The following is a 19,434-nucleotide window of genomic DNA, read 5'->3' on the forward strand; positions in this document are numbered from 1 at the left end:
CATGTGTGTTTTTTATCACTAATTCTACCACAGGGATGTGGTTGTCCATATGACCACTGTGGAGGCTGCTGCCCCGAGGCGAGCTGACATTGTCTGTGTAGAGCGACCAGACGTTGATGTAGGGGCTGCTCAAATGCTGCTTGAATATCAAGACACACGCACGCACGGAGCCATACGTGCACACATACATAAACACACACACACACACACACACACACACAGATGAACAAAGCTGTGCTTGGCCAATTGCTGAGACTGATGTTCCTTTCAGTCATCATACGACTGACACTCAAGTTTTTTTTCCCCCCGCCAACCCTGTGTCAGTTCCTGGCTGGTCTGGCCAACAGTGATGGAGACACTGTAACTGACTGTGGTTGGGGCCATTGGCCGCAGGGCTGCTGTGCCTGTTTGAGATGGAAAAGGAGAGGGGGAGGACTGCCTGGCCTGTCAGCTGGTTGTGACTAGAGCCTGTCTGGTCACACATCCAAACTGGACAGCTCTTCTCTGCGGCTACTGCCATCATCCTGTAGAAAGGCACACGGTATATAGCTGCCACTCTGCTCCAGTGCAACATATGCTCCAGCTGAGGGTCAGAGATGTTCAGTCCAAAAATGCCTGAAATAAACACCTCACGTCTGGCTGGTTGTAACTGGGGAGTACATCTGCACTGAGGGAGCACTGAGGTCTGCACTCTAAAAAGCATTGCAAGGGACCTATTCCCAATCAAACGCATGTGTAAGATAAACATTTTATCTGCTAATTTAGTTGCAAGTTGCAGGCATTAGTTTGATGGATTGGAATGTCGGTAGTTGTATCAACTTAACAATGTGAACGATTTAAACTCTAATTTATGTACTACTATATTTAAAACTAAATTCAAGTTGAGGTACTATAATAAAATTGATTTGATCACTTTATTTTTCTTAATGTTTATTTCAGGATTTCAAGTCCTTCCTTCTCTTAACATGTTCAGACAATTTCAGTTCCTAAACACTAGTCTTTAAAAATACCTTCAAATGTAGTAGAAAAGCAAGTTTTTCTAACTCCATCAAGTTTAATTTTATTAGAAGTTGTCACAACTCAAAAAGGATTCATTTTCATTGTGTGAGTGGGCTATGTTTATATATATTTGCTTATAGTGAGAAACGAAATGTCTCAAATACATTAATTTTTAATGATTCTACCGGTATTGCATTATAGAGTGCAAAGAAAAAAGTTGTTTTGTGTGGATATTGTGTTCTTGAGTTCTTATTTTTGCAATCGTGTAAATCAATATTTTTTTCTGTGATTTTACTAGTTATTATTAGTAATTCAACAAAATATGTAAAATATGAGTAAATTAATCAAAACATACAGATAAAACTTTAAAAAACGTTTTTTGTTTTTTTTGTTTTTTACAGTGAAAGATAATGCTCTCTCTCTCTATGGACCTGCATGGCATACACTACAAATCCTACATTTAAGGCTCAATTCTAGAAAATGCTTATTTCCACTTCCTGCTTTAACATCAGGATTTACTAGTGTGGTGGAAGAAAGAGCAAATTAAGTAAATTTCTCCAGAAATCTGTGGAAGAGGTGGCTGTGCTGTTTGTGTCTCAGTCACCAACTGCTAGGTTAGAACATGATGAGGAAGAAGAAGGAAAAAAACCCATTTCAAACTGTGCCATCACTGGATTGGGAAGACGTGGAGGGATGAGGCAGACATGAAAGTTGGCCTATTTCATGGTCAGGCTGCGGGACCGCCGAGGCCCTGAATGGCAATGCATCTACTTTAATGTGACAGACAAGTCCCTAGGCAAAACCCGCAGAGGCGCGGCAGGCAAGCGGGCCCAGGTACTTGATGAGTGTGACACCTTCACCGTCCCGCTGCAGAAATGTTGCTGCCGCACGCTCCGCTGCCTCGGTTTAGAATAACACCAAATAAATTCGCCTCTCATCCCGCCTGACGACGCGTCCCCAGAACCTGTCCTCCCCAGCACTGTTGGGATCATGAATCTCCTTGTAGCCGCTCACAGGGCTTTGCTCCGATCACTAAGCACTTGCCTTTGGGACCCACCTGCCGAGGAAAATTGTGGCCGCGCCAGTAGGCGGCTGCGACAGAATTCCGCGGCAGACACATCCTCTCATCACGGCGCTGTTTGCCCAATCAGGCGGAGACAGCCGAGTGTGTGTGGCAGGTTCAGAGCAGCGCCTGAAGGCATCGCGCCGCCTGCCCACATGCGCTCAACAAATCAAGTGGCACATCTTTCCCCAACATCTCCAGCACGCACAGGTAGCAGTGCTGCATGAGCGCCTGACCTTACCTAGCGCTATTACTGTGGGCTGCAGAGTGCGGTGTTAAGTGCAACCTTTATTCTATATTGGCCTATTAGGAGCCACAGGGTGTTGTGATGGAGCGAGCCTGCCTATGCATGTGTGCGTCTGAGCATGCTGGTGAACATGAGCCGATCTATTGCAGTCCTGGGATGAGGGGGCCCAGGAGTTCATTAGGCTGCAGCTCAGGAGAGCAGCCGCAGGGAGCTGTGCTGGAGCCAAGTGTTGCCAGGAGGCTGAGTTGCAGGTCCGGTGGGGAGAGCTGCTGTTGATGTCCATGGCATGTTTGCTAACAGCCTGATTCCATCAAGTGGTGTAAACGCAGCGCAGCCAAGTGTGAGGGCTGACCCTTGGCCCCTTCCTATTTTTAACAGCACAGTAGGCTATTTCAGTCAAAGGTAGACAGTTCAGTCGAGCACTTGTGGAGTGTAAATGATGCTAATATTCATGCAGCCGTACATTTGGGACCGAAAAATAACAAGACATGCAAAGCAAAAGTGCACAAGACTCCATCTGACTATCTACAGCTACTTTCGCTTATATGCCCTTTATCTGGAGGGCGAAGATCTACAATGCACTTTCAGTTTTCATCTCCATACTCCCACAACCCCTTGTAAATGCATCAGAGGAGCGGAATACTACAAAATATTAAATACTCTTGAAGAGAAATGAAAAATGAAGCTCAAGGCATTTCATTGGACATTCGAGAAAAAATATCTAAAAAATATAACAAAAACAAAAATGTGATAAAAGACTATTTTACATGAGGGTCTAGTGAACAAATCCTTTCTCCTCCTTCCCTGTTTTGTGAGAATGAAAATAATCCCAAGAATAGTTGTGATTCATAAGAGGTAGGTATTGCAGAGACACTACCCATATTTCATCATTTATTACACGGCTAAAAAATGACTCTCAAGTAGTCTAAATAACGACAGGCAGAAGACAGGCAATGTGTGGTGGGTTCCATTCCAAACAGGCATTTTACCTTTGGCATGAAGTCTATACATAAAACAGAGAATTGAATGTTTTCTTCTTCTCAGGGTCCTTCACGTTGACTTGGCCATATGGACACTGGAGGAGAGAATGAAATAAATAAAGGGTGTTCGGCGGCTACATGCGGAGTAGATCTTAAGTCACACAGAGAACAAGACGTGAACATGTACAAAGAACAGAGGAGCAAAGCAAAACACAGAGCACAACAGGATCAGGCAGAGGCAAATCAGGGCCGAACCGGGGAGGAAGAGCGGGACGGGAAGCAGCAACACCGAGGATGAGAGGAGACCAGGTAGGACAGGATGGGAACTGGACGAGCCAGAACAAGACTCGTGTGGTGTGTGTTAGGGCTAATGTGACCCGCTGGGCGTGTATCTATATCTAATTCCATTTATAGAGTGTTTTTAAAAAAACACTTGAAACTAAAGATGTTAAAACTAAAGTTCAATTCCCGTCAACATCCTATGAAGTCTGCACACCTGTGGGATTGCCTGTGAACTGTGAGATTCATAAAAGCTTTTTTTTTTCTCTATAGATCTTTATCAGTAAAAGTCTGTCAGTGAATGTAGCGTTCGGTGAGACAGAAACCATGCTTACAACATATTCTACACATAGCCCAAATACTAAATAAATTAACATTTTAGGAAGGGAAAAAAAAAAAACTTTCTCTGCTTTGCAACCGCTGATGTTTCACCGTCCTTCACCTTTTCCTTGTGTCAGCCGTGTTAGCTTTTAATCACTAAAGCAGCAACGCTCAGACTTTAACATAGAACCAAAGAGCCAGAGAATTTGTCAGTGTGCCCTTTAAGTAAATATGCAGATTTTTTTTGCTTACATTTAACAATACATTGACTATTATATACGGTATTTGGAATTATCTGAACAAAGCACCACTTCTCCTGATTATTTTGTAATCTGTTTATGTGCACCATCTGTCCTCAGCAGCAGGCAAATCAATCCAAGTACTAAAAGTTCCTTTTCTTATACTTACTTCCACTGAATTACATGATATATATACATATAGAAACACACATACAATACAGCAAGCTGGAATCTCAGAGTGTTGAGTCAGCATTAAGAGCTTGAAGTCTTGCGTTTGTTTTAATGTAATTTGTGTTGTTGGCCCTTTTGCCTAATTAAATTCATTTACTGTTCTTTTTAACACCATGGGCAGCTAATGTTGAGACACTCTCAACGGCCACTCACATAAATTAGTTGTTATGTGATGTTTTGCGCGTAAAAAATTCCGAGCATTTGTCCAAACAGTCTTGGAAAGCGCAGCCTACATCTAAGGTTAATTAACATTGGGAGCACAAAAGATCACAGGACAGAGCAGAACACAACAGGACAAAACGCACCAGAACATAACAGCTGAGGAAAGATCAAGAGGAAAACACTGCACACACAAACACACACATAAAAAAAAGGAAGAAAAAAAAACACAGAGCGAACTGGAAGAAGACACAACCTGGTAAAAGAGAAAACAAAGAGCTCACATGTCTGCACGCGCTGCCACAGCATTTCCCTCTCTGACGGTGGGCATATTCTGTGAACACCTTATACCCGCTGGAAGGGTCGACATACATCTGCTTCTTTGCCTGAACATAATGAAGATATTATTATTTAATTAGTATGACATACAAGCACGTATGCTGGAATGTGACCTCTGCATACATAACCATATACAGCACATATACTCACCCAAATGATGTAGGAACAATACAGAATATGAGCTTATACAGACAGATTGCTTTGGGTCAAGGAGAAGAGGGAATGACGACCTCTATGCATTGAAACAGATGTAAGACAGTCGAACTCTTATGATGTTAATTAATTAGCGCTATTACTTGCGCTTTTCAGTGCAATTCAGTGGGTGAAAAATCTACAATTACAAATCAACTGGCAGCTCTGCAATAACTTCATCCACCAAAAATTGTCAGTAAAACATATTTTAGACACAATCAGTCTTTTATTGGGACCACTCATTCATTGTGCGCAGCCACACATACACCTTCTGTAAGTGAAAAACACTGAACTCCTCTGCCATCCCTTAGGAAGTTAGAAAATGTCATCTCTCAGTCTGTTTCAAACTGAGAGCCCACTAGTTGGTGAGCTTTGACAGGCCACAAAGGGAAAAAGGCCCTAGGCCCTTTAGTGACACGGCCTGTCATTTCACATGGCATTGCAAGGCCACATAGTGAAGCTGGCATAGCTAGAGCCCCCGCTGTATTGTGCTTTTCCCACCCAGGCCCTAGCAGTCTCCTCAGGTCGCGGCCAACTTGCCTCAACTTCATCCACACTCAGAAGCACAATATTTACAGCAGATCAGCCCAAAGGCATGCAGATGACACCTATTCACTATCGTCATCAGCACAGAGCTCACTGGTTGTGTTTGATGGAAGAGCAAGTAGGACTTGGTGAATATCATGCATCTGGCAGAAACAATTATCATCATTACTTTAAGACACGAACTGTGTATTTTGAACTCGGTAGGTACTCTGAGACAAAACGCTCAAACCTGACATGTTTGGACAATATCATGTACAGAGATTTACACTTTTAGGACCAATATCTTTTAAAAAAATGTCAGGACTGCTTGTTAAATAATGCTGAAATTTAATTATACAATAATTAGGGCGATAAGAATGAAAATACTGAGTCTGAAATGGTCAATCAGTATATTCTCTTCTCGTGATTAAAATTAAAGTAACATTAATTTTCGCTGAATACTGCCCTGGGGAGAGTACAGATGCATCACAGGTGGCACGTTATCATACTATCACTGCCCCAGAACCTGCTTTAGTTCATGATGTTGGTGCTGGTCCAGCGTTATTTGCACTGATTTTCAGCAGATTTGACATTTGGTTGTGACTAATTACATCTAAAAACAACACTTACTACCCAATCTACATTAAGTGCCTATATTGGACATCATCATTGATTTTGTACTAAACATCTCAAAAGTCACATTTACACAGACATTTTGGACATTGTAGTTAAGAAAATTTAAAAAAAAAACACTTCAACTGAATAGAGTTTTTCAGTTTTCACAAACTGATTCAGCTTGTAGAGTTTACAGACCTGTATTATATTTTCATTGTAGCACTACAGTTCTTCTGCAATAATGTTCACAAATGTGTCAGTATTACTTCATTCATATGGCTAAACTGTGCTCAGCTCTAATCTAATAATCTAATTTAACTTAAATGTAATGTATATTTACTAAAGTTCTGCACTAAAACAGAGCCGAGATGAGATTTCCTACCATATTTTAGTCTGCTACATTTAAGAGAGAAATATAGGTTTTGGCTCGAATACAGTTATTTGACACTAATAGATACGTTTTAGTTTCAGATTTTAAATGCGAAGGTTATGACTAGGGGTCAACCGATTACTGGCCTAGCCAATTATTGGATCATATACTCTGCTTTTTGTCTTCTTTTTTAAAAAAAAAAAATTGTGCTAAATAAACATATTTAAAACATAGTTAAGTAAAGACTTTTCGACAAAATTTTGTGTTGGATTTTTTGTTGTTCTTAATTTTCACAGCAAACATTTCAAATACTGGTTATTCGGGGTTGACTGATATGTTCTTTTGAGATCTTATACTGATACTGATTATTAGTACTCAAGGTGACTGACAACCCCACTCACTGCAGCTCCAGCACACCAGCTCACCTACAACTCTTCCCAAACAAATGGCAAATGGTATTATTGTGGTATTTCAGTCAGATGTGCTTGAATGGGAAACTGATGATGAAGAAGAGGAACGATCCAGGAAGTCCCACGAGCAAATGGCTGATTAGTTCACCTCCTAAGTCATACATTAGTTCTACAGTTCAAGAAAAACAGCACGTGGAGACTTTTCATTCATCATACCAAGTCGTGGTAATCTGACTGTGCGACATGACACAATTGGATTTGAAGTCGTTCAAGTGATGCATCTTACCTCACATGCCTCTCTATGGATTGCGTGGATGGCCACGTCCTCCTCCGTGAACTCTGCAGCAGCACCGTGCTCGCCCCCCACGCTGCGTGTCGCCGCGTCACCGCCGCCCGCCTCCCTCCTCCTGACGGCATCGATCTGCAACACACCGCCGTCTGCCTGTCGCTTCCTGCTTTCTTCCGAGAGCTTCGGTATTGACATAGTTACAAGTTGTTTATTAAACTGGACACGGAGGAGAGTCAGTCTGCTGATAGTAGCTGGGTAATTCTGGTGAAACATACTCCTGTTAAAAACACTTTGTGTCATTTAAAACCAAAGAGGAACGTGGTTCACTACTTTGACATTGTTTCCCCACTTGGAGTTACGTAAAACAAAACAAAAAAGACAGAACTTCTGAGGAATGAACGTCCAGCGATACTTAAATACAATGAACGCGCCTTTCTCTGTTTGTATCATCAAAGATTGTCTATGCTGCATGTTTACTTTCTGCCGCCTCCTCCTTGTTTTGCCTTCACAGAAATGTAATCCACTTCCTCATCTGCCCCTCGTCACACTGGTGACATGTGACCATCTAACGCTGATCCACCACTTCACACAGCGCCTCTACTGTTCAAAGCTGCTGCTCAAGTCTCCCATGTGAGGAGAAGTGCACTTTGCTGAGAGATAGATGGCTACAATCACCAAAAAACTAAACAGAAAATAGGGAAAATGATAATAGATTTTTTTAAACTCACTGTATTGTTACAGGCAGGATGTGATTTGTTACTTTTTTTTAATTAGAATGTCCTCCCTGCTCCCTCAGCACCAACCAACACGCACATCCCTGTATAAAGGTGATTACAGGTTAACAAGGGGATGCATTTTGATCATTTTGCTAAAAGGAGTGATCTCACTCAACCTCAGATCGACCCCTCAGATGTTATTGTTAATGAAGTAACGGCATGATATAGGGCCATGTGTGTGTGACTATCCCACGTCCACATAGTGTCTTATGGATGCAAGGGGAGAAAGCAACATTCATCCCAGTACAATCAATTCTGAAAGTCTTTTTTTGTTTGTTTCATCCAAGGTCCTAACAGATCCATGATACACATTCTGACATATTACAGAGGCAGTTGGAGCCGTGATATGCTGATGTAGGCAAATGGTTGTCTGGACTGTTTTTTTGTTGTTGTTTTTGGACATGCAGCTGGAGCTAAGCTATAAAAAGCCCCCCCAAAATGAAAGAGAATCAGAGAAAAAAACAGAAAATGTGTTGGATATTTAAACAGATTATACAGCGTGAGAGAAAAAAAAATGGTTTAAATGAAATCTGTGCTTATAGAGACAAAAAATAAGAAAAATATAGTTAGGGCAGATTTCTAATGACCTACTGTATGTTTAACAAAGACCAAGAGAACATAAAGCTCAATCAGAATCAGGATCTGTTTCATTCCCAAGTAGGTTTTCACATATGACTTAACACCAGTAAACATGAACAAGCAGAAAATTTAAATTGATAAAACGAAAGCAATTGTTGTACGTAAAATCAACAGTAAATGCTACAAGTGAAGAGAGTGCAGAAATCTAAGCTATCATAAAGTAATAAAGTAACAGATATGCTTGCAATGTTATTTAAGTGAGACAGCTATATAGATTGTGTAGGAATGTACAAATTATTCGCCTGAGAATGTGCCAAAGCTCACAATCTTAATTTCAAGTTAACAATTTTAGCATATTTATCAAGGTATGCAGGTAATAACTTCCATGGTAACACAACAATGAAAAGCACACACAGATAAATTCATTGATTCAAGTCCGTCGGTGATCATTAATTTAACCCTTAAAGGCTCATGTCTGCGTATCAAACGTTCCCATCTCTTTCTCCACCCACCACTCCCATCTACTGTCGCTCAAGCACACCAGCTCACCTGCAATTCTACTCAAACACTGTAACACTATGTTACACAACGGCAAGTTATGATATTGGACTAATTCGGCCATATGTGCTCCAACCAGAAACCAATTCTGTCCAGGAATAATGATTAAGAATAATAACACAGAGAGCTACACCCTGCAAGTTTACCAAAACAGTTCCCCAAAAGTCTGAATCTGTGTTTTTTTTATGCTGTCATCACTAGACTGCAAGCATCAACCATGATGCTGCTGGCTTATAACACTCATGATGTGTCTTCAAGCATATTAAAAACACCATATGGACGTGTTAACAAGGTAAAAAAAAAAAAAAAAACAAGAGGGGGCCTTTAAAGAATGAGGAGCCTCCATGCTGGTAGTGTTAGTTTTATTCATCTAATTTTTAGATGCCTGTATCTCAGATTTAGGAACTGCAATACTATGGGAGTGAGGAGAATTTTATTAGAGGTGCTCAGAGCATCAAAAATGGCTTTTTATAAAGACCAGGAGCAACATGATTCAGAACAAAAGCAGCACCCATATTTTTGCACAGATTACACCATAAATAGTTTTCAAGAATATTACTTTCCAACAAACCGACACGTAAACCTCCCCTGTCAAGGAACGCCTTCTTTCTTGTCTCTTCTTGACTGCAATACAGTGCAAACAAAGAGTGCTTCCCACAGTGTTAAAGTAAAATGGTGACTTGGACTAAGCACTGCAAGGTTGATGAGTGGACATTAATGAGTCCTCTCAAGGTTATCCACTGCTTTAAGCCACTACTGATGATGTGTCTACTCTGGAATTATGGGTAATGAAACCTGACAAGTGTCTTTTGACTGACATTGTGAGGTCAAATTACCCTCAGACAAATTGCACAACACTGGTAAAACATTTGCATGCACATTAGCATGAAAGACAGAAAAAAAAAACAGTAGATGTATATATTTTCCCAGCTAAGTTATTTTCCATTGTAAGTATGTTTCTTAACCTTTCTGTATTTGGCAGTTTTGCAACCCACATGATCATTGTATATTGCGAAAACAACCTGATTAAGGTAAGGTAAAACAGATGTTTTGTAGATTTACACTGCATCGACTCCAGAATCAATGAAAGAGCTTGTGTTAACTCTGCCGCAGGCTGCACTTACTCTCAGCTGCATTTTCCCAACATGAACCCTTGTTGTGTGTTTTCTTTTAAGTGCCATTTCAATTCTGCAAGACACATTGTGTGCACCTCAGGTAAGAAAAATGTTTGAAGCCATTATATATTACATTTTTAGGGCCTCTGAAGGACAATGGGATGATGTATGGCCCTTTTTTCAGTGCTACGTTCTCTTAGATGAATATTATCTGGACCTGTTTACTCTTTCACTTACTTGAAATATGAAACCTCACTGGTTCCCAGTACTCCCAGCTGATAAGCACTTCATGTATTTGTCTCTTTGTGTGTGTGTGTGTGTGTGTGTGTGTGTGTGTGTGTGTGTGTGTGTGTGTGTGTGTGTGTGTGTGTGTGTGTGTGTGTGTTTGTATGTGCGTCATATTGCTTTTTTTCTCCTATGTAAAGGCAACAGCCCTGCCATTATCATTTCGTACGGATGCCTGAAACAGCATGCCCCAGTCTGCTGCCACTTAATTACCTTCCAGTCAGCCTGAAGAAATCTGGCTCTCATCCAGACAGACTCTCTGGAGAGGCGAGAGAAGTGCTTCTAAGCCATTGGTTTCAATTTACCAAGGGACAAAGTATTACTTAAACATGAGATTCAATGCAAACATAAAAAGGAAAGTCCACTCTAAAATAGAATTGCATGATAAAGTGGTTTTGACCAATGGTGTCAACATCCACAAAAAGACAAATATCCCCCTCAAGATTTTCAAGGAACTGAGAGTGTCAAATTATTAATTTGCTGCATCATCAGGTGCCAGTTCAGGGAGGTGGTCCAGTGACAAATTCATTTTAGGGTGCATTTTCTCTTTCAGAGGCCGGTGACTCAGCTGATTCTTGGGCAAAGTGTTTAATGCAGAGTCCTGTAGCAGCTACTAATAGTGTTATACAAGGAGAATGACTACATGGTTTGAGTGTATCACACAGTTTTTGATCTTTTAAAAGCTTGTAACTGAGTTGTGCGCTATGACTTTAACATTTATTTCATGCATGCACTGCAGTTTTCTAACACGGTTTCTGTAAGTAGCGTATACTCATGACACACTGTGATTATGAAGGGGAAAGTCAAGTGATCATGTCAGCTTTGACCTCTACTGCGCACCACAGTTGGATCTGTTGGCCACCAAGCAGATCTTCTGTTGAGGGTAAATGGCCTTGCTAAAGGACATTTCATTGGTGGTAATGAGGGGAAGGGAAATGCTGATCTTTGATTTTCATTGCTCAGATCAAACCGGCAACCAACATTTTTGCTTTACTAAATAGTTCCCGACTGTTATATATCCCAATATTCCCCCCTAAAAAAGCATTGCTAAAACGTATATTGCTTTTTATGTGCTGTGGGCATGGATTACATTATTACCACCATATTATTGCTACTTCTGTGCATTGCCTCCAAACCTACCAGCTCTGTACATTGTGCATGTGTGTATCAAGCAACACCTGTGCTACAGTAGAAGGACCAGGTTTTCTATGTGTTTGTGATTATTCCATTTAACACACTTTAATTTTTTGAAATGCTGCCAACATTACATTGCAAAATTTAATACTAAAACAAAACCCCCCAAAAAGATGAAGAAAAATGACAAGACAGGGCTGCAAAATCAGCTAATGTGCAGACCACCTCTACTAATACTGTACTCCAACAGAGCAAATTCCATGTGCTATTTATCAAAATGACCCAAACCAATCTCGTCTGATCATCATTGAAGGACATATCTGAAATTTGGGGGCATTTGCTTGCTTTGCAGGTCAGTAAACTAACAACATTGTGCTGGATTACGTTTGAAATTGCTACAGTCTTTATATTCACTCAGCTAATTTCTCTGAAACTAAATATTTCTCTGCTCAACGTTTTGTTCCACCAATGGACCAAATAACTTTTTTTTAGAGTATGTTGTGATCAGGGTTGCATGCATGTAACAAACCCACAGAGAATTATCCCCTCACCCCTACTTAGTGTTTTAGTGTCTTTCAGCTAATTGTTTTGGTTTTTGTGGTTTGGTAATATACTGTTTTGGTGTATGTAGCCAGCAGCTGTTACGCATACTGTACAGACTCTGCTTAACAACATAGTTCGAGACTCAAAATACAACTATGTTGAAAATGCAACTGAGAAGAGGGATATTTTTGTAAACACTTGTTTTACTTGACAACATATTGTCAGTTCCTAATCAAAAATTCTCAGAATTTTTTTGAAAGGACCCAAAGCTTACAGCTGTTATGATTAAAACTGAAACATTTTTAAGAATGTTAACAATTATATTGTACACATTGTACTGTGTTGACAAATAGTCATTTTTTAGAGTTGGATAAAACATGCAAGAAGGAAACAGGAAACAGGTAATCCAGTTGCTGACAATATATATTGCTAAAACTGTATTGCATTTTTCCTCAAAGTTTCAAGAGAGTAGTAAATGTTGTTCTAATGTTAACTGTAATTTTTTGGTTCGTACCAAGTAGTTTTACAGTGTTGGAGCAGAGTGTTGGTGAGTTCTTGTTGAGCTGCAACAAATGGTTCAGGATGAGTGGAGAGAGCGAGAGGAGTTCATAGATCTACACATTCTAATGGAAACAAGGACAGTTTTGGGAAAAAAACTTTTAAATGTGCAACTTTGATACACAGATATGAATTTTTAGATGTTAAATCAATTACTGGTGAAGAACTTTCAATGTAGTGTTTAGATGCCCTGAGCACCTCAAATAAAATTCTTTCCATATCCATAGTATTGCACTCACTGCAATCTCGGACAGACATCAAAACTGGATTCACAAAGCACACGCTGTTTGCTGGATGCTACTGATCCTTTATTCATGATAACTGATTCTGTGCATATATATTATTAGATATAGAAATCTTGTTATAATGCAATGTTCTGCTGGGAAACCTTGAGTCCTGACACTCATGTAGATGTTTGACATGTACCACCCACCTAAACACTGCAGGTCAAGCAACACCACACCCCCCATGACAAAAGCTGTCCTTGACGCAAGTTGCCACCTTCAGCAGGACAATGCACAATGATATACTGCAAAAATTGCCCGGGGAACAAGACAGAGCTAAAGTGTTCACCCGGGTTCCACACTCTAAAGATCCAAATCTTATTGAGCATCTGTGGAATGTACCAGGATAAGCCTGATCTAGGCAGGTCCCACCCTGCAACCCACAGGACCCACAGAATTCACTGCTGCCATCCTGGTGCCACAGGACATCCCCAGAGGTCCTGTGTCCATGCCCCACTGGGTCATAGGAGTTTTCACAGCATATAGATGACCAACAAAATATTAGGCAGGTGGTCATAAAGTTTTGCCTGATCGGTGTATACACTTTGGTAGGGTGTAGTAAAAAAAAGAAAAAGTAAAGAAGTTAAATGAGCATGAGAATTTAGCAGCTTGTAATCAAAACACATTTTCTTCAGGGTTGGTGGAGCCCAACAGGGCTACAGGATGACTAGGTGTTTGACATTTGTCAGGTGGCCAAAATGCAAACGTTGCCCCATGTCTGATGTGTACATAGCCATAACTGTTTATGTTCACCATGAAACATTTATTGCACAATTTGCTGTGTTATGATTTGTTTACAGGTCCAAAATGAACTAGTAGAGAAAACCTCAGGTACGAAATTCACCCACTACAATTCCCACCATAATATAGTCAGCCTTCATAATATAGTCAATGTTCAATTCAGGTCTCTTGGTAATCTTTAAATAGCATTGAAACGACTTTACTGGTCTGAGGAAATGAGCAGAAATGGTTTCAAATGAGGACCATAGACCGTATATAAGGACTACAAACTGTATATGAGGATCACAGACAGTATGTAAGGACCAGAGACTGTATATGAGGACACAGGCTGTGACCGTGGAGGAGGACACAGACTGTCTATGGGAACACAGACTGTGACCGTGGAGGAGGACACAGAATGTATATGAGGACACAGACTGTCTATGGGAACACAGACTGTGACCGTGGAGGAGGACACAGACTGTATATGAGGACACAGACTGTCTATGGGAACACAGACTGTGACCGTGGAGGAGGACGCTGCAGGCAGCAAGGTGCTCATCTGACGCGCTGACGTCACCAAGTCTTTGACAGCACTTCCTGGAGTGGTGTTTGTTGTGGGAAATGTCCACGGTGCTGCTCAGCTGAGGATTTAGGCCACAGACACGGTGGGAGAGACGGCACAAACTACCGGGCTACACCACCTCCAAGCATGTGGTCGCGGCAGCTTTCGACCGGTATCAGATAAGAGAGACGAGACCGAGGAAGGACGAGCTGGAAATATCCCCGGACAGAGCAGAGCCGCCGACAGCACGGAGCTGTCGCGATGTTGTAACTAAGCCATGGACAGCAGGATAAAGTAAGACCTCCGAGTTTTGTGTTTATCCCCTCTCCTTTGTCGCTTTTAGACATACAACTGTCGAGTTAATACGCGGTTCAGGCTCGTAGCGTTAACTCGGAGCTGCATGTGAAATGCGAAGGAATGTTTGGCGTAATTCGAGCCATCTCCAGCCGTGGATTTAACAGCCAGGCCAGCTGGCTCGACAGCATTTGGGTCAGTCTGTTGCTGTGTCTACTAGCTGACCACCAATTAGCAGCTCCGCTAGCCAGGCACACAGCTTTAAATAGGTAACATGTGGACACGACGCCGAGAGAGCAGCTCCTGTGACACAACTCAGTGCAGATAACGCTATGTTGTCACCGATAGGAGAACTTCTGTGTCTTACATAGAGATTAAAGCACACTCAGCATTAGCTAACCTACTGTTATTGACTGCTATTGACTGATGGAAAGTAGGACAGGAGAGCACAGGTCTACTTTATGAGTGCATATGCAGTGGAATTTAATAGCAGCCCAGTTGCTGTGAGTGCTAATGCTGAGTGCACACTTGTTGCCCATGCTTGTGATTATGTGTAGCAACACCTGTAATTAATTCTCTTGAGTAAACAGCGTGCAATTCTTTCCAGGGAGAATCCAGAAAGAACATTTGATCTGGTTGTACAAGTGGCATGTCCAGCATCTGAAAATGAGGGTAGGTGAATTATTGTTTCTATTAACAATGTTCAGTCTGTCTATAGTCTCCTTGATGTACAGACATATACACTTTCTGAACCCCTGAATGACATGTTTGTTGATTGGCTGTTTGAAGAATAGAAAGTTAATATTTTGAAGTTACATTTGCCCATTTTGCTGCCTTTCTGTATTGCATATTTATGTATGTGTGACATATCTTAATATATGTGATATGCCGTTTTGAAGTCAGGGAAATTTTGATAGGTGACAGCTCATAGACTAAAAGATTAACAGAATAATTAAGAAACTAACTGAAAGATTTACTGACAATCTGCATAACTGTAAGTTCTCACATATAATAGGGCGTACTTGTTTTTAATTTATTTTTAAATCTATCAGTCCGAAATGACTAGTTGATTAGCATGAAATTAATCATTAGCAGTTGTAATCGCTGCTTATTCAACTAAGTCTTTTGTCAAGGAAAGTTACCAAGCATTCTTGGCTATAAACATTGGAAAAGTTAGGATTTTGGCTGTTGATGATGCAAAACAGTGCAAATGAAAATGTCACAGTGTGCTGTGGGATTTAGATATTTTTCACAATAGTTGACATTTTATGGACTATATCAATGATAATTCAATAAAAAAAACTAAGAATTTGGACTACTTGTGGCCCTCACATCCCACTTGATAAAGATATTCATGGGTGTTTGCCAGTTGTTTCTTTTTGTGTGCGAAGTGTTTGCAAAAATGACTGTTTTCCCCCAGTTTGTAATTACAGTAATTGTAAGACAGCACAGTCAGGATGCCATGTGAAGTTGGTAGCAGTTGCCGCATGCACTTGCACATTATTTTAAGTACGGCAGCAAGTGTCACAGAGCTAAAACGCATGGCTGAGTCCAGTCTTACACAATGAGAGTAATCATTATAGCTGTGGTGTTATTATGTGTGTGTATGTGATTCAGTGTTTACTCTGTCAAGATTTTAAGTACAAGGGAAGGTCAAGACTGAGTTCATCTGTAAATTTGCAATGTCAGAGATGCTAGCAGCTTGAATATCTTAGTTAGTGTTATACATTCTTCATTTATTTGACAGAGTTGCCTGACCAGAGGCTCACCATTGTAGGCATTTTTCTTGCAACTGTGACCCCACAAAGATTGTTTTAGAAAGATCATGCTTGGGTCAGCAAGCGGCATTAATTGTTCTGTTGTTTGCAGTGGTCAAACATTCCAGCAGTGGTGACCGCGACTAGCCTGGGAAATGACTGTGGCCGATGTAGAACAACACCACATTCTACCCTTTATGAATATGGGAAATAAAGCACGGCAAACTTCACATCAATATCCAGTGTCGTTCATAAGTCAAATATCATGTGAAAACATTTTCGCTGCATATTACACCAGCTGTCCTATTTTGCCCACTCAGTGTTGACTTTAAAGAGGTGTTATTGGAGGGTTCACTCGTGCAGCTGCTGAGCTGACCAGAGTAGACTGAAAGTTGTCCTTGGATATAGTCCTCATATTGGATTTTAAACCAAACTCATAAACCACCAGCCTGGGCTGTAATAACTGACTTCCTCCATGTATGATCTTGGGTCAGACTCATATCCGGACTCCTGCTCCCTGGAGCAAAGCTACAGAGCAACATTTGCACACCTCAGGTCAAATGGGACATACACATTCTGCTCAGTCATTCTACCAAAGTGCTCTCGCTGCTCTGACTTCTGATTGGATGTAAAAACATGTCTGCTGAGGAAGTTGCTATAATGTGGGTATATGCTGCCTGCCAGGTGGAGCTTATGATTGTGGTGGTTTGTTTTTTAAAAGAAGCAGTTTCAGATAACCATATGAGGAATGAGTCACTTCTCCCTGAATCTGATCAATTTCCCTTTCTTTGACTTGGCTTTAGCTGAAGTCTGGATGAAATGAAATGCTTCTTGAATGTCAGAACTGTGCAGAAGGAATTGTTATCGTTGTCCGAGGTCTGAATGAATAGATTGTGTGTGAATATTACAAATATATATGTGTGTGTCGGGCCCTAAAATACGGCCTACTCCATAGCTCTGTTTGCATTTGTCTCAATGCTGCGGTGTGAACTTTTATTGTGAGCTGAATGGGTTAATGTTGTGAGTCATAACAGGCAGGCTTTGGCCATGCTGTGAAACCTCACCACAATCTAGAGCTGTTTTTCTTACAGCCAAACATTAGGTGCTTTGCCAAAAAGTGGCACTTCACATTCACACATTATCTTCCCACTGCTTCGTGGAGGCAAACAAACAATAATGCAACCATGGTGGACTATAATTAAATTGTCATAGCAACGTGATGTGGAGCATTTGGAGAAGTGGTGGAAGGGTTAAGCTCTCACATCTCCTCTTTGCAGTTAAGGGAACTCAAGTTTAATTTTAGATTGATTTTGGCTTCGTTTCTGTTACTGTGCACTCCGTCTACCAGCAGTGTAGTTTAGCCTGAAATGCTTTTAAGTGACTGAAGAGGTGTCCTGCTTGAGTGGATGGAAAGCTTGGTGTGTGTGCAGAGTTTTGCTGATGCTGCATGGCTGTTTTGCCACTCTCACCACATCCTGGTACTACAGGTTTGAAACTAGATCCATTTGCAGCAGCTTAAAATGATGCCATTGTAGTGCAGATGGTAGTTTCCTTTGTTAAGATTTGTCATGATCAGACTGCAGAGTTTAAAAATATGTACAACAATCAGACAAGCATACCTTTGTCCTTTATAGATGGTCAGTGTACCGCCTATCCCTCAGCTTCCTGTGTTAACTGGGTTTCACACCTTCTCTAGGCAGCAGTGTGCTTGCAGACAACACCCACATATTTGCAGACAGGCCTGCAATACGACTGCATTTTAATAAGTTGTTTCATGCTGACCTTTTTAAACCAGTGGTCTCAGAATATAGTGCTAAAGTTATCATTTTTGTTGACAACTAAATATTTCACGAACTGTAACTGTATGAAGTCAGTACTACTAGTGTCAATAACTATCAATAAGTAATTAATCAGTGAAGCTTTGATCTGTATTTCTTGACAGAGCAAGAGTGGCCCAACACACAGGAATCTGGCTGTGCAGGTGATTTCAATGGCTGGACATATGCTTACTTTCCATACAGTTTGGATAATTGTGTAATGTGCAATATTGCTGCTCTCTGAACCAGTAATAGTAGCATGGTGTGGCAACAGGAGCACCATAAAGGAAAAATAAAAGGTGTTATTTACCTTGACTTCACCCAGCCTTAAGTCGTCACCAACCTGCACATTTTCATCTGATCTGTTCACCGTGGCAGCCTCCTCTGTAACCAAGGCACCCTTGTAATGTTACAATGAAGTGTGCTGCATGTGTTTTTATGGGCATTTCTTCAGTATTGACTTTTTTGTTGAGTGAATAAAGTAGGATTTGTTTAAGTGCCCTGAAAATAGTGTGTTATTTTTTGTGTATTGTGTGTCCATTTGCTAAATGATGAGCAACAGAGCAGGAATGACAGTTTCGATTGACAGCGGTTTGTCAAAATGTATTATTTACCAAATGTGTTCTGAAAAATGGCATGTTTCATGTCAGTAACATTTAATTTTGCAGTTGATAGTCCAAAGGCAGCTCTTTCAGTACATTTTGTTACTTAGTATTTCACCTGGGATTCGGCCAATCTAAGATAAATTGTGTGCTTATTTCACTGTTGTGTCGTGCTCACACATTACAGATATGACTGTAGGGACATGTGATGTTCTGACAACACAGCCATGCTGTCACTCTGAATGACATGGGCTTTGTTACTGTTGATACATGACCTAAGCTGTTGATGCATGCCATAAAGTCAAGTCTGACTCACAGGCATCCTGACCAAGTTTATGTCTTGCTCTGGCTGAGGAGAATACAGCTAAATTGTAAGTGTGGGGCTATAGGCTTGTCATTTAGAATAATTAACTCTGCCAGTGTTCTGAGTGTGTTCCTGCTGGACAAGCTCCCAATTATTACTCCCATGGGAAGGTTTCATTTTCCCTGCCTTTTGGCAAACACTGTTAGCAACATAACATCGGTGGTGGAGGTAGTCCATCTCCCTAACAGATTTGATTGTAAAATATGTGCTATGAGATTATAGCAA

General features: G+C 40.9%; 2 protein-coding genes across 4 annotated transcripts in view; one reads left to right on the top strand and one right to left on the bottom strand.

Annotated features, from left to right (window-relative positions):
* Positions 1–3,154: 3,154 nt before the first annotated feature.
* On the bottom strand, positions 3,155–7,796 carry c2h1orf53 (chromosome 2 C1orf53 homolog). The gene is made up of 3 exons (XM_055017187.1): positions 7,256–7,796; positions 4,803–4,904; positions 3,155–3,384 (listed from the first exon to the last, which is right to left on the bottom strand). The coding sequence occupies exons 1-3, from the start codon at positions 7,556–7,558 to the stop codon at positions 3,313–3,315; spliced, it is 477 nt and encodes a 158-aa protein (XP_054873162.1). The 5' UTR covers positions 7,559–7,796; the 3' UTR covers positions 3,155–3,312.
* Positions 7,797–14,391: 6,595 nt separating this feature from the next.
* Positions 14,392–19,434, top strand: part of dennd1b (DENN/MADD domain containing 1B) — a 106,993-nt gene continuing 101,950 nt past the window's right edge. For 2 of the 3 annotated variants that reach the window (XM_023269876.3, XM_035947978.2), the window contains exons 1-2: positions 14,392–14,669; positions 15,277–15,341. In XM_023269876.3, coding sequence (XP_023125644.2) covers positions 14,653–14,669; positions 15,277–15,341 — 82 coding nt within the window. In that variant the 5' untranslated portion in view covers positions 14,392–14,652. The remainder of the gene's footprint in view (positions 14,670–15,276; positions 15,342–19,434) is intronic. The other variant, XM_023269878.3, reaches the window with a different exon arrangement.

The sequence above is a fragment of the Amphiprion ocellaris genome, chromosome 2, assembly GCF_022539595.1.
Source record: "Amphiprion ocellaris isolate individual 3 ecotype Okinawa chromosome 2, ASM2253959v1, whole genome shotgun sequence".
Lineage (NCBI taxonomy): Eukaryota > Metazoa > Chordata > Actinopteri > Pomacentridae > Amphiprion > Amphiprion ocellaris.